Source organism: Pocillopora verrucosa, chromosome 7, assembly GCF_036669915.1.
Source record: "Pocillopora verrucosa isolate sample1 chromosome 7, ASM3666991v2, whole genome shotgun sequence".
In the NCBI taxonomy this organism is placed as follows: domain Eukaryota; kingdom Metazoa; phylum Cnidaria; class Anthozoa; order Scleractinia; family Pocilloporidae; genus Pocillopora; species Pocillopora verrucosa.
Window position 1 is genome coordinate 16447157 of NC_089318.1, and position 16410 is coordinate 16463566.

Here is a 16410-nt window from a genome sequence, read left to right on the forward strand (position 1 = left end):
GCGAGGGAGGCTTGGGTCAGTATGGGTCATTACGCACTCGACCCAAAACCTCCTCGTATTTTTTTTCGCTCCTCTGCTACCTCAGCGCGGTTTAGTATAGCACTTCGTTTTACTGGCAGAACGCTTGGAACAGGATAGCGATGTTAAGCCGCTACATTATTCTGATCTTTATCTGGATGGACATTATTATATGCTGTTTGCAGAAAATTCTAAGATCTGTCTGAACTCGGAAAGTTAGTAGCGGAGCGAACTTAGAATGGAGCGAGACTCTCAGATACTTGGAAAGGAGATCATACAAAAAAGAAACAAACCGAATTTACTCTTAAAAACACTGAAATGTAGATTTAAATAGGCTTCAACCGATTAATACACTAAACCCTTTGCCGCTAAGAGTGACAAGCAACATTTCTCCTAAAATTATTACCACTGAATCAAACATTGTAGCAAACAACTAAAGAAAACCTTAATTGTCAAATTTTCCCTGACATCTCCATAGGAAATGTAAACAGAAAAGTTTGGAGAACATGAGTATTTACGTTTGGGTGCAAAGTGTTAATTAATTCAGAGAACCAGTTTATCCTTTTTCTTTTGGTATTTTGGTTAAGAAATTTTATCTTCAGGAAAGATGGATTTTTTTTCCATGTTAGAATGAAAAGCTGAAAATCTCAGAACTTGAGACAACTTTGTTGAAGGGCAAATGCTTGAATCTTAACCCTTCAACCCCTTTGAGTGATTAGCATCTAATTTCTCCTCACAATATCACCCCTGTATCACACCTTAGGGTTATGAGAATAAAGGAAATAATCACCAACTAAAGAAGCTCTTGATTGTTAAACATATTCTCCTTGTCAGCACTTTAGGAAATATATAGAGAACAGTATGGACAATATTTTCATGCCGCATCAATTTGCGTATAATTCCAGAAGTCAGTCGCGGAAACCTGGCGATCCGCGCGATGAAGAAGTCGATTTTTATCTTTTTTCTGTTACTTTTGTTCTTCATGATACTTGCTTATGTCTCATCACAAGGTTAGCCTCACCATTACTCATTTATGATCGGGAATAGAGAAGGGACATTAGCCCTTCATAATCATAGTAACCGTTTAACACCTGCATGTTATATGTTTAAAGGAAGTTTTGTTATTCATTTCCACAATAGCAAAAATGTTTAAAGATAGCTTAACACTTTCTTAAACTTCTTAACCAAATAATTTACTGGTGATGAAAAGATACTTTCGCAGATAGTTTGTTTGAGTACCTTTATGTGAATTTAATTGCGAATGGTTTTCATTTCTCCTTTTTGTTTTGTTGTGGTTTTTTTCTTAATTAATTCTTTTTTTATCGAGCTCATCATCCAAGTTGATATATTGTAATATTTCCTACCTCTCTATCACTTCTTTATCGATTTATTAATTTTTTTTGTATTTTGTATTCGAACATGTAAAAAGTTCACACTCGTAAATTTTATTGTCTTCTTAGTCTTTTGTTATGCCGCTCAGTCTTCTTATTTGTGTCGGCTGGAGTTGCTTTCGTGTTTATTGCGCTGGTAAAGTTGGATTTTTGCCCCAGTTGTGATCTAATCTTTCTCCAGTAAATAACTCTCAACGTCAGGGAGTATATCGAGAAATTTGCGATTCCTGCTAGATATGTAGCTTTTGAGGAATAATTTATTCGGAGGTAGAAGACGTTTTGCAATAAAGATCTTCTGCAATGACAAGCTCTTTGCAAACGTTTGATCCGGCTCATTCATGGATTTCTTCAACGATTCAGTCCACTTTACAAATTCAAACCTGCGAACTTTGTCTCTACTGAGAAAATTAATTTTTTTTTAAATTTTTGGGGAATTTTCGAATGGAAAATCTACTTACTTAAATATGTGCATTTTTTGTGGAAATTAATTGCCATCTGCAAGTTTCCTGCGGATGGCAGTACGGATAATTGTCTGTAATTTATCTAGAAAGGTATTCATCTAGAAACTAAAATAGATGATAAAAAAGGGAAGCAAATGGATGGATGAATTGAAATGAATATATTCAACGGAGAAACTATCAGTAAATCCTCAATTGTTATCATCATTTTGACGTCCCTCGTGACCATCTCTTTTACTTGTGTTTTCCTTCTTTCATTTTTTTTTTTATAAATCTTAAAGGGTTTTGTGACGCAGACCAATGCCGCGTGTTGGAGTTTACCCCTGAAAAAGCATTTGACGGTAAACGTCTCATAAACCACGTCATTCGCATCGTTGAAGTTCTGACAATGAGTTTTTGTGACAACATATGTTATATGGAACCTGACTGTGTCAGCATTAATGTTCATAAACGAGTGAGTAGTCATGGACGCTACAAATGTGAACTGAATAATGTTACTCACGAAAGACACGAACACGACTTGGAGAAGAAAGACGATTATTTTTATCATGCAGCTGAGGTGGGTGTTGCATCACTAGCAAATACTCATTTCAAGTGAAAGAAAAAACTAGTTTCCGGTCGTAATCGTTGCAATTGTTGCTTGAATTCTAATATCACTGTCAATATTTCTATCTTTAGCATTATCATTATTGTTGGTTTAAATGCTGCTCGTTTTCCTTTTTATTCATATTTCAATGTATGATATCATTTTCTCTTCAGAGCGCTTGTGTTGATAACCCTTGCGATAACAATTCTACTTGTCAGAGCGGTTTTACTGACAAAGGATATCGCTGTTTGTGTACCACTGGATTCAAAGGTCCAAGGTGTAAGAAAGGTAACTCCTGTCATCTCAAACCGGCCGTAAGCTCGTGTTCACTACAGTTTTATACACAACTTCTAAAGGCACCTATAAAAGTTAAAAGGTCTGTTTTTTTTATAAACTCGCACAATAACCATGCAGCTGTTAACTAACCCTTGCCTAGAGAGCTGCTTCAAAATTGCAGGACTATCATGTCGGATCTCACGTAGGTCTCAATTTGTTCTTCACATCTTATTTTCACATCTGCAATGATGACGTTCTAATTAAGGAAGATCCTTTTCAGATATCGATGAGTGTGCTTTAGGAACACAAGACTGCAGTGAAAATGCTGTTTGCAACAATACCAAAGGTTCCTATAACTGTTCATGTAAACCTGGATATTCTGGAGATGGACGGACTTGCCAAGGTAAACGTGATCAAAGCCCTAATTTTATTTAACGAACAAGGGAATGGAAACTGAAAACACAAATTTCAATCCTTAAAATGATGAAATTGGTCATGTGTTTAGGGGATTTCCCTATTGAATTGGTTGCCACAAATTTTACAGATGTAAACGAGTGTGCTGACGGAACATCCAATTGCAGTCCTGATGCTGTGTGTATCAATACCAAAGGATCATATCGCTGCAAATGCAAAACTGGATCTACCGGGGATGGACGGACTTGCAAAGTTAAAACAGAGCCTGTAGTTTCTGAGTCTGATGTTAATCAATTAGATACCGAGAAATGTAAATATATGTTGTTTCTTATTGATATCATCAAGCAAAGCGGCGGACAATTTTGTATTTTTAAAAGTAATGTACTTTATAAAAATAGTGAGTTTGAAAGACGGACAACTTCTGTTGCTCAATAATCCATACCCAAATGGGATGATGTTACTCTTGCGTGGCCAAGAGAACTGCAGAAAAATTGCAAGACTCTTAAGACATCGGATCCAACTGGAGTCTCCAGTTGCTGTCTACACTTTATTTTTAAAACTGCGTTAGTTTTAAAATAAATAACAGTGATGATGTTCTAATTAAAGGAGAGTCTTTTTAGATATCGACGAGTGTGCTACAGGAAAAACCAACTGCAGTGCTTATGCTGTGTGCAACAATACTAAGGGATCGTACAACTGTACATGCAAAAAAGGATACTATGGAGATGGAAATATCTGCCGTTTGGGTAACATTTCTCCGGCTGTATTTTTTAAGCTAGTTTTTGCACTGTTTCTGTCTGTTTAGACTACTGCAACGAGAATTTCGTTTATAATAATTATTTATATCGAGATACAGATATATAGTAAATCGATAAAAACTTCGATAAATGCCTCGTTAGAAATTATTGAGAATTCAAACTAAAAACAAGCTAACTTATTGATGGACGTGAAAATGCTTGCCTGCGTAGATAGCAGTCTCATGGTGTGTATTTAAAGCGTCGAGCGGCTTGAGTAAAAACGGCGAGGCTGCGAGGGGTTTGGGATGCTGCTTAAATTCGCGGCTCCGCTGCTTTTATTCTTATTTAGCGCATTAGACACCGCTAACAATGCAAGTTACGAAAATACGAGTGACAAAAAACGTTATGTATTTCCTATTCCACATGTCAATTTTCCCTTTGAGACCATTTTAAACCTCCATCCCATCTTTTTTTTTAAAGGGTTTATTGCTGTTTATATGCCTTTCCTTTTTTTCAGCTTCGACGTGTAAGGAAATTTTCGACCGGAATGTGTAAGTCAATTATTCACTAAGAACGAAGCTAGCGCGGAATTTAATGAGAGAATATGAAAATAACAGTAGTACTAATAATGATAATTCTGAAAATGATACTCCGTTAAGCATAGCAACCTTGATAATAAACTTGCACACTAGCTTCCATCTTGAAAACTTTCGCCTCATCGAAAAGAACTTTGTGTCACTTACTAAATATATGGAAGCCATGGCCCTCATCAAGTTTCAACTGAATCTCTCTATTTAGGAAGATTCTTTATTTAGTAGATCGAAAAATAGTGGCGAGGTTACCCTGCACTTAGACTCAAAGCCAATGTCTGTTTTCTCTCACACGGGAGACTTTGGATGCGGAAATGAAGGACGGACGCTGATCATGAAGACTAATTGCAATAAGGTAACAATTTATCTGCGAATGAATTCACTGTTGATACAGAACACTGGAGATAAACGACAAAGGGGATTAGCAAAATCTGCGGCTGTTTCCCTGAAAAACGTCAACGGTCGTCAAGAGTCGCTGACCTTTCAGGTTTGAGTTGCTTCTACATCCGCTCCTCTATGACAGTATACGTAATGGCGTCATCCTTTAGCTGCGTTGGGGCCACTAAATTCTTCGCAAGCTGGTAATTTTCTGCTGAAAGATTTGTTAAAAGTACGGCCTTCTTCGTTTTAGCCTCCGTGATTCCATTTACGAGAAAATAAAAACCCAACTGTTCGGTGTATAACTCCCAGTCCCTTCCCACCACCTACTTTGTCACTTTCCGATGGCTTGACTCGTGTTGACGTTCGACGCTTCGTTCGGCATTTCCTGTCGTGCCTTCGTCAACTTCAGACGTGATTCGTGTTTACCGCTTGTGCTTGGCCAAAAAAAGACCCCATCCACGTCGCCAGCTTTGATGTATTAGTCCAAGGTCCAGAAAATAAGACAATATTAGTGAGACAAGATCTGCCAAAAACTTCAACCACATGGTCAAATCCAAATATAGAAAACTGGTCGCGTGACATTGGGTATCATAAGGAAGAATCCAAACGGAAAAATTTAACAATTCTAGTATCAATGGACTTTTCTAGCTTGTAAACAAATATACCTCAAGAAGAAGGAACGAACATAGTATGTGAAGCATACGAAAAGTTCCACAACCATAACGCACCGATCCCAACGCACTACCTCAGGGAAATGTTTGGCTTAATACTTAGAGAAAATTCGGTTTAATTAAATGAGAAGAACTTCCTCGAAACACATGGTATTGCTATAGGTACGAAAATGGCAGTGTCATTTGCTAATATTTTCATGGCGTTAATTGAAACGAAATTAATCCAACAAAGCGAAACTAAGCATAGAGAATGGAAATGTTGTATAGATGACGTTTTGTTTTCTCTCTCTCTCTCGCTGACCGAGACCTTTTTTAATTTGCGCACTTTGCCTCGTGCCACCGACCAGACGTAAAATATGGTATGAAGAAAGGCGAAACAATAACATGGCCTGGAACTAATTCTTCGAGAGAAACATTTGAGGAGGACCTTTGGAAATTTAAACAACGCCTCAAAGCAAGAGGGTACCCAGAAAACATCATAGAATAGTCTCTCTCAGGGGTCAGCTTTGCCTCTAGACAATCGTTTCTTGCACATACACAAAAGCTAAAAGGTTACCAACATTTATTGCGGAGGGGGACAGGGGGGCGGGAGAGGGCAGGACGCGGGAGAACAGGGGGCGGGAAGCGGGAGCAGAAATAAAGAAAGCGATAGTTTGTTGTTTATTACTTGGTATTATTTAGTCAAAAACACTCATATATTAAAGTTTTGAAATTTCCATTTCATATCCACCAAAGGCTAGAAAATGAACAAGAATGTTAAGTTTTGGCACAGTTTGAAAATTAAACCCGGGTTTTTGATCCTCTTGATTAACCTGAAGATGGGAGCAACACAATGAAGGGTAAGAGTCGGGAGATAAAGGGGCGTAAAAGTACGGAAGGTGGGAGAACATGGTACGGGAAGCGGGAGACTCTTCCCCCCCCCCGTCCCCCCCCCCCTCCTCCACTAAATTGTCTTTTGTCACAACGTAACACCCGGCAGTTAAAAACTTAAAACAAATACTGATGGAGCATTGGAATCTAATACGCAATCAGCTTTTGCTGAAAACAGGTTTTCAAAACATCCAATCATCTCTTACAAAAAGGGAGCATCCCTAAAGGACACGCTTGTGAAAGTAAAAACATAATTTGAAGGCGATTATGCGACGCGACTACAAAAGCCACATGGGGAGTCCGTGCCGGTCTCTCTATCCCTTATCAGATTTCAAGAAAGTAAGCAAGATTTGATTGATTCATCTTTGCTTAACAAGCGGGAGACTGGTTCAAGTTAAAATCGATGACAAGTCGATTCTAGCACTAACGATTGAGTTTCATCACTAGCGATTGATATTTTAGCACGAATAATTGAGTTTATCACTAGAGATTGATATTTTAGCATTAACAATTGAGTTTGTTATTGGTGATGGATATTTTGGCACAAATGGCTACCCATAGGTTGATTCAATTGTTTTTAATTCCTCTTTTTTTTTAAGGTCGCAACGAAGCCAAGTATACCCGCTGATGTTTGGTTCACAAACGATTCCTGTTTTCTGTCACATGGGAAACTTTGGATGTGGGGATGGAGGATGGACGCTGGCCATGAAGATTGCCGGCACGCAGGTTAACTCCCTGTCTCCTTTGCGAAACTCTTGATATTACTGAAATGAACATAAGCAAATCAAAAATGCAATTCTTGTCTTTCAGAGAACTTTCCATTACGATTCCCAATTCTGGAGCAACAGAAGTGCCTATAACTTTGCTGGAGGCAAGACTGGCTTTGATTCCCAAGAGACTAAGTTACCAACCTACTGGAACACATCCTTCTCCAAGATCTGCCTCGGTATGAAGATTGGTCGTCAGCTCAGGTTCATTGTCATCAACAGGCACGCCAACTCACTGTTCTCACTGATCGCTGATGGGAAATACCGTGCCACCTCACTGGGTCGTAACACGTGGAAGTCGCTGGTTGGTCCACGGGCTTCCTTGCAGCTCAACTGCAATAAGGAAGGATTCAATGCAGTGGGAGACAGCCTTAGTAGTTCAAAAGCAAGAATCGGCATCACGGCTAACGAGCAGAATGACTGTGGTTCCTGTGACTCCCGAATTGGTTTTGGCACAGGAGGTCGACCTGATGATTCCAACACGTGTGGAAATGAGGCAACGTACTCGCCAGATAATGGAAACCAGCACATCAAAGCCATGGGTTACATCCTGGTACAGTGACAGGAAACCCAGTCCAACTTCCCAAATTTTAAGCCGAGAAGCAATCATGAAGAAGAAAATGTAGTGTCCTAAAACCTTAAAGGCTAATAAAGAAATGAGTTTAACCTTATATTTTCTTCTGGTTAGCTTTGTATCTAGTATAATTTTTTCAATGAAATTCAAAACATTTCATTTGCGCAAAGCCAATTCAGGATTTGTTGACGAAGTAAATATTGGCAAAGAGGCCATATTCGATGTTTACGATACATCCACGTCGTTAAGTGTGAGCGAGTCAAGGAAGTGTAACACAGAAAAGAAGAAGTACAGAAAATGTGACTTCCTTTATGTTCTTTTTGTTTTTTCTTTCCCGCGCATATTGTTCTTTACGCTCGCCTCGCGCATCTTTCTGCTCGAGTGAAAAACATGAAAAATGACGCCAGTTTTTACAAAGTAACTAGGAACCCACGGGCGTTAACGATTTTTATAGTAAATAATTAGCTCAGAGTATGAGAACTAACAGAATGCAAAAGTAATACCCTCCCGAAGTATTGCTTGCCTTTCTCGCTTTCACCAGAATGACCGAATTTTTGTGTACCATTTGTTCCGGACGTCATTCTCTAAGTTAAATACGATACTACTATTAAAAAGATGATTGTAAGCTCACCATTCGAACAGATTTCTTTCCGGAATATTTCCGGAAGTCATGACAGATATTCTTCGTTAAATTCGAAAAATTGGCCTAAAAGGATCGGTACGATCTCATCTCGTGATGTCATTGGCTTTTCTACTCGAGCCTCGTAAATCGGTCCTATTTGGTTTAAGGCTTAGATAGGAAAAGATAAAATCAGGAAGTAACGACCATTTTAAAAACACGATGAAGAAGAGTGCCCCGCCAAACTATCTTTTAATGTTACATTTTTAGCTCGCGATTTTTGGATTTTACGATTCCAGGGAACAAAGGTTGCACTAGTCCTGACACCACTCTTAAGCCAAACTGTTCTTGGGATGGTGTCTCCTCACACCTTTTCAGTTGCCTCTTTTCGCAGACGCACACGTATGCTGAAACAAAAAAGAAAAGGAAATCCAAAATTGCAATATTTCATCATACAACTAGCTTGATGAAGTTAGCCATTGGTATCCTTATCCTCGACAGGCCACCAAATTTGGAAATTTCGTGACCTTGGTTCAAAAGGATGGTAATTTTATCCACCGCAACCTATTTGATCCCGTACAACCATTTTTTGCCTTTCTTCAGTCCATTGGGAACTGTAGCAATTAAATGAACAAACTCATCTGGAAAATTTTCAATTCATTAATCGATATATTATGAAAGCATGATTGAAAACTATTACTCTTTGTTTTCTATCCTTTCTGGGGTAAGCTCTAATGCCAGTTCTCAGGCCCTTCCTAACAATCTCCCGGTTACGACTCCGGCAATTCGATCGGATTTCACTGGCGACGGAGAGAGGTAACGATAGTTTTTTCCGTTTCTTTGTTTTGATTTTCATTTGATCGTATCGCTCTGCACTTTTGATTACGACTGCAATCGAATGTATAATAAAACCTCTAGAAGTGTTGGCTTGATACAGCCTTTGGATCACAGAGGGCTCAATCTTAATAAACGCAGGTTGCTGACTTCAGATTCGTATTACAATAACAGTAACTGTTAATTAAACACTACCCATAAAAATAGATTTTGGTAGTAAAATGGCTTTGAAATGGTTGAACCGTTTAAGCTCTCTTTTGCAACATTTATTTGATTTAAGAGCAATTAAAACCGAAATGATAATGATGATGATGTTGAAGGTATTGATGCAGTGTTCCAGTTTTTACAATATGATTCATCAAAATTTACACATGTATAACAATTTTTTTTGCTGGTTGAACCGTATTTAACCGTAAAATTAACATATTTGAAATAATTAGTTTACAATTGAGTTATCTCGAGAAAAGTGTTCATCAACCTGCAATTTCTTAGGCATGTTACTTAATGTAAGACTAGCGCACGAGTCATGCTTAGCCAGTTACAGGCCTTCAGTTGGTAAACCGAGCGAAATGGTAAACGGCGCTATAGTAAGCGAGGGAGGCTTGGGTCGGGTCGGGTCATTACGCACTCGATCCAAAACCTCCCTCGCATTTTTTTTCGCTCCTCTGCTGCGGCGCAGAGGCTTAGTATAGCCCGGCTTCGTTTTACTGGCAGAACGCTTGGAACAGGATAGCGATACTAGGCCGCTACATCATTCTAATTTTTATCTGGATGGACATTATTATATGCTGTTTGCAGAAAATTCCAAGATCTGTCTGAACTCGGAAAGTTAGTAGCGGGGCGAACTTAGAATGGAGCGAGATCCTCATATACGCGGAAAGGAGATCATACAAAAAAGATGCAAACTGAATTTACTCTTAAAAACATTGAAATATAGATTTTAACAGGCTTCAACCGATTAATACATTAAACCCTTTACCGTTAAGAGAGACAAACAAAATTTCTCCTAAAATTATTTCCCCTGAATCAAACATTATAACAAACAACTTAAGAAAATCTTAAATGTTAAATTCTCCTCATCAGCTCCATAGGAAAGGTTTGGAGAACATGAGTATTTATGTTTGGGTGCAAATTGTTAATTAATTCAGAGAACCAGTTTGCTTTTTCTTTTGGTATTTTGGTTAAGAAATTTTATCTACAGGAAAGATGGATTTGTTTTCCATGTTAGAATGAAAAGTTGAAAATCTCAGAACTTGAGACAACTTTGTTGAGGGGCAAATGCTTGAATCTTAACCCTTTAACTCCTTAGAGTGATTAGCATCTAATTTCTCCACACGATATCACCCCTGTATCACACATCAAGGTTATGAGAATAAAGGAAATAATCACCAACTAAAGAAGCTCTTGATTGTTAAACAAATTCTCCTTGTCAGCACTTTAGGAAATATATAGAGAACAGTTTGGAGAATATTAATACCGATGTTGGGGTGTAAAAGGTTAATTTCTATCCTGTTTTAAAAACAACATTCCTTGTCAACAAAATTAATTCATTATATGCTTCGACGATGCAGGCAGTCGCGATAAACAAATCGTGGAAGTTGTTTAAAGCATGAAAAGGTACTGGATAGGTTATCGAGCAGCGAGACTCACAAAAGATCTGTTGAACGCTTTGAAAAAATAGACGCTGATGTTATGTTAAACTGATACCCCTGGGGATTGGAATTGAGAATTTCTCTGCCTGTCCCTGATTAACACAGCCTGACTTAACAAAGCAGCTGAAGAGATTCTTTAAGAATCGAAACCGCCGGTCCTGCTAGACGATATACTTCACTTTCAGTTTTACCTGAAAAAGATGTCAGCTTTTGAAACACCATTGCGGCCACCAAAAACGCCAGACTACCGTCCAAATCTGGACGAGGAGATGGAATTAACGTACACTGATCCGAACCTAGAATCGGACCCAGAGGATAGCCCTCCAGCATCACAACTCGAGCCAAGGCATAAAGCTGAATTAGCCAAGCAACGCAGCAACGAAGGTCTACGCCTTCAAAAAGGAAAGCCGTCAAAAAGAAAACCTTCCGAGGAATAGCCGATCCACGCGGCAGCCAAGGAAGAGGAAACATGAAGACACCATCAGCGCTATCCAGTTCAAGAAGCAAAAAACTGAAACCTCCATTTTAAAACTGGAGAGACACTTACAACAAAAGACTTGCCCTAAGTCGCTTCAATACAACGTGAAGGCAAACGTCACGCCTGACGAAACCTTTCGACAGGAAATAAGCGCTATTAAAAGTCACGCCGAAGAACAATACGTTAGCGCCCTAGTGCGCTTTCATCAGCGTAGACTTGTTAGTCACAAGAACAAACTTGAAAAGGCTAATATTGCCAAGTCTCGATCACAATACAATGTAAATACACGTGAAAGATCACGTTCGCCCTTGAGGAACACTGTAAATACTGATGCCGACAGGATAGACAAAATAGAAAATCAGCTTTCAGAGCTGAAAGATCTTATATGTACACGCTTTCAGAGTGATAATAAACATGTTGAAAAGTACAACAGTGTCACCTCTGAAAAATCAGTCGCCAAACCCACTGCAGCAAAAAGGCTATCCAAGAATAATAAACGCAAAAAGCGTAGAAAAAATACACTACACAAGCGAGTGACTACAGAAAGGGAGAAAAATGAAAAATACCTTAAAAACCTTTCAGACAATACATTAACTGATCACCAAGTCAGCGTGTTAGCAAAAGGGCTTAAATTTATTGAAACACCCGTGACAAATGAAAATAAGATCAGGCAACAATTGTTGCGTGACTTCGAACAATTCGCTAGGCGAATGAGACTTATATATAATATATATGATATATATTCCACGAGAATGACAAGGAACCACATCCTTTCCACGTCAAATCAAACTGGATACCACCAGTACAACCTTCTATTGCCCTTGAACGCTACTTCGAAAATATCAAGTTAAGCCTTGCTGAAATAGAAATAACAAAGCCAAAACACAATCTGTCATACAACGAACACAAAGCAGTCAAAGAACTGCAAAACAATACTGCCATCAACCTTAAACGTGCTGACAAAGGCACCACAACAGTGATTCTCAACAAGAGGGACAAAATTCAAGAGGCCCAGGTTCAGCTCGACAACAGAGACCACTACCGACCTCTTGAAAACCCCATGGTCACTGACACATTAAAAAAGTTAATGAGCTTATTGCTCAACTGCACAATGGCAAACATATAGACGATATGACAAAAAAGTGGCTTTCACAGACTCCCAATCCGCCCAGAATACCGATTTTCTACACTTTAAAAAAATCCACAAACCTTTGCCAGTGGGTAGACCGATTATATCGGGCTGCGAAGGACCAACTGAAAGGATATTATCCTCTGTGGATCATTTATTACAGCCTATTGCTCAAAAGCGAAAATCGTATCTCAAAGATACGACTGATTTCATCAACTTTATAGAGAAAACGCAAGTGTCAAATGATACTATTTTAGTATCAATGGATTTAACAAGCTTGTACACAAACATCCCACAAGAAGAGGGTATCACAATAGTATGCCAAGCATACGAAAAATACCACAATAACAGCCCTCCCATTCCGTCCCACTACTTAAAACAAATGCTCGGGCTTATACTGAAAGAAAATTCGTTCCAGTTCAACGGAGTAAACTATCTCCAATGTTTTGGAACTGCCATGGGAACACGAATGGCGGTTGCTTTCGCCAATCTCTTTATGGCCGAAATTGAAACAAAACTGCTTCACCAAAGCAGTATCAAGCCGAGAGTATGGGGAGTTACTACATCACGGGCGACGAGTGGGGGAAGAAGAAAAGACCGACATACGAGTGGTCAGCGGGGAAACAAATTTAATACTTATCAGTTATAGTTGCGGAAAACAATACTGTTGTAAAGCCGAACTATCAACAGTATACTTCGCTAAATAAAATGTTAAGCAATTTTTCAAAAGTGTTGATGGCACATATATCTTTTACTGCTGTAATAAACAATAGAGGTATCGGAAAAGGCATTGGTGGCACTGATCCGGAAAGACACTAAGAAGAATTATATTTACGGTTTGTAACTTGCTGCGTGACGAAAAAAGAAAACCAAAACCGTGGTCCCCAAATGAATTCTCCCACGATTGAATATATATAATAAACACTAAAAGAACTACAGCTGATGGAAATTTAAAATTTCTTATCTAAAGGCTGTGGATACAAACTTAATAATGACTCTAAAAATATAAAAATCTAGAACGCAATTTTTTTAGCGTTGCTTAGATTTTCATTTTTCCGGAATCAAAAGTCAAGATTGCAAAGGTCAAGTGAAAAGCAAGCCGACTGTGATTAACGCCTCAAACAAGTCAAGATATAGAGATTACTTCATGGAAAATGCGCGCGTACGATTTTTATTCACGAGTTGTGTAGTATCAACGAGTGAATGAAAATCGTACAAAGCGATAATTTTTCACGGTGAAATTTTGTCGTTCGTACTCCTGATTGGCTACATTTAGAATCAGTACGAATTTTAGTCACTACGATTTTTGTGGGTAAATCTCAGTACCTATGAAATAAAACTTTTTTTCGTCATACAACAAGCTACATATCGTAAATATCATTCTTCTTGATGCCTTTCCCGGTGTCAGCGATGCCTTTCCCGATGCCTCCGTTGGTTAATATAGCAGTAAAAATATTGTTCCAGTCAAAGCGTTCGGATAATTGCTTATCTTTTGAATTAGCGAAGTATAACCTGGTAATATTTTGGCTTTACAACACGACTGTTTTTGGCAAGTTACAAAACGTAAATATAATTCTTCTTAGTGCTTTTCCGAATGCCACCGATGCCTTTCCCGATACCTCCATTGTTTAATACAGCAGTGAAAGATATATGTGCCATCAACACTTTTGAAAAATTGCTTCACATCTTATTGAGCGAAGTAAACTGTTAACATTTCGGCTTTTCATCACGATTGTTTTCTGCAACTACAACTGATATGTCTCTATATGAAGTATTAAATTTGTTTCCCCGCTGACCACTCGTATTTCGGTCATTTCTTCCTTCGCCGCTCGTCGCCCGTGATGTAGTAACTCCCGAGAGTATGGAAGCGTTACATTGACGACGTTTTCTCCCTGTGGGATGTTCGTAAACAAGACATTGGTCTATTCATAGAACAAGCTAACACGTTCCATCCAACTATAAAGTTCACGGCTGAAATCTCAGAGACTGAGATCACATTCTTAGACACGGTTGTCTACAAAGGTGAAAGATTCCAAAACGAAGCTATCCTCGACGTCAAAACTCACTACAAACCGACCGAGACCTTTCAATATACACAATATTCATTTTGCCACCCGCCAGGTGTTAAGAAAGGCTTTATTAAAGGAGAAGCTATCAGACTTCTAAGAACAAACTCCTCGGAAAGAAATTTCCAGGAGGCCATGTGTAACTTCAAAACAGGAATTGAAGCACGTGGTTACCCAAAAAGCCTAATTGAAAAAACGTTATCTGAGGTCTCGTTTGCCGCAAGGCAGTCGACACTTAAAAAACAAACCAAAAAAACTACAGGCAAAATATTGCCTGAATTTTTTTACAGGCAATATTTTTTACAAAATTTAAAACAAATACTGATGCAAGAATGGAACCTCATCCAAAATCAGCCACTGCTGAAAACAATTTACAAAACGCCTCCGATTATATCATACAAAAGAGTTAAATCGCTCAAAGACATAATCGTGAGAGCGAAGCTTTAATTAAAGGCTTTTGCGTCGCAAACGTAAAACCACACAGGGGAGTCTGTGTAGGCCTGTCTATGACCTTTTCAATCTGTTAAACTGATACCCCTGTATCACACATCAAGGTCATGACAGTATAGGAACTAATCACCAACTAAAGAAGCTCTTGATTGTTAAACACATTCTCCTTGTCAGCACTTTAGGAAATATATAGAGAACAGTATGGACAATATTCTCATGCCGCCACAGAAACAAAACGTTACTGCGTAACAGTTGAAGTATCGTCTTTAGGCAAAGTTATAGAGTATATAAACGATGGTACGAACATTCTTAACAATAAAATCCCCTGATTAGTGCGCAATCACGAAACAGGCTTGTAGGGATTAAAGTATAGTCTCTCTGTTTTTTTCCACTATCGCAACATATATCGCGCACTACTTCTACGTATCAAGCACTGTAAACGGAAAAATCAATACACAGACTTCCTATATATATATATGTATATTTTTTTTCCCTTCTAAATTTCTAAGACTCTTTTCACGCAGACCAAGGTTGATAAATTGTTGAAATTTTACGCCTGAAAAAAAGCATTTGATGGAAGACGTTTTATAAACTACGTGATTCGCATCTTTGAAGTCATGTCAATGGATTTTTGTGACAGCATGTGTTTTGTGGAACCTGACTGTGTCAGCATTAATCTTGATAAATGAGTGAAGAAAGACGAATAAGAAGGACCATTATTTTGATCATCCAGCTGACATAGGTGTTGCATCAATAGCAAATACTCATTTGTGGAAAAAGTGGAAAAAAGTTTCTGAAATATTCATTACTATTTGTTGTAAAATGCTCCAGGTACTCTAGTTTTCAACAATTTGTTGCAGGGACGAAGACGATTTTGGGCCTAATAAGGGCAAAATTACTCACTCCTATTTCTACCAATGAAGCCAAGTAAAGCATCAGAAGCATTTATATTTTCTGTTTAGCTTCTTGCTAAGAATATGAATACCGATTTTTAGACTTAAACCGCTGTCACGTCCGAACGATTGATTATTAGATGACCCGTCGAGAGGCTTCGTGAAAGTTAATTTGTTTTCATACAGTGAATTGTTTTCGTGCTGGAACAAGGGTCAAAGATATCAAATTAAAACGAAAAACAGTAAGGAAACACCCGAGTCTCATTGTTAAAAAAAAAGAAAAAAACAAAAAAATTTTTTACCATAACAAAAACAATTCAAATAAGTTTTTCGCATCAATTTGCGCAGAATTCCAGAAGTCGGTCGCGGAAACCTGGCGATCTACGCGATGAAGAAGTCGATTTTTATCTTTGTTCTGTTACTTTTGTGCTTCATGTTACTTGCTTATGTCTCATCACAAGGTGAGCCTCACCATTACTCATTTATGTAGAGAAGAGACATTAGTCCTTCATAGTCACCGTAACCGTTTAACACCTGCATGTTGTATGTTTTAAGG

At 38.4% G+C, this 16410-nt stretch overlaps 1 protein-coding gene and 1 pseudogene across 1 annotated transcript; both read left to right on the plus strand.

The window, feature by feature from the left end:
- The first annotated feature begins 925 nt into the window (after positions 1-925).
- On the plus strand, positions 926-7784 carry LOC131771854 (uncharacterized). The gene is made up of 8 exons (XM_066169854.1): positions 926-1028; positions 2149-2426; positions 2627-2741; positions 3010-3132; positions 3764-3889; positions 4398-4431; positions 6992-7118; positions 7203-7784. The coding sequence occupies exons 1-8, from the start codon at positions 956-958 to the stop codon at positions 7719-7721; spliced, it is 1395 nt and encodes a 464-aa protein (XP_066025951.1). The 5' UTR covers positions 926-955; the 3' UTR covers positions 7722-7784.
- A 3254-nt stretch (positions 7785-11038) lies between these two features.
- LOC131771856 (uncharacterized) lies at positions 11039-14966 on the plus strand (annotated as a pseudogene).
- The last annotated feature ends 1444 nt before the right edge of the window (positions 14967-16410 follow it).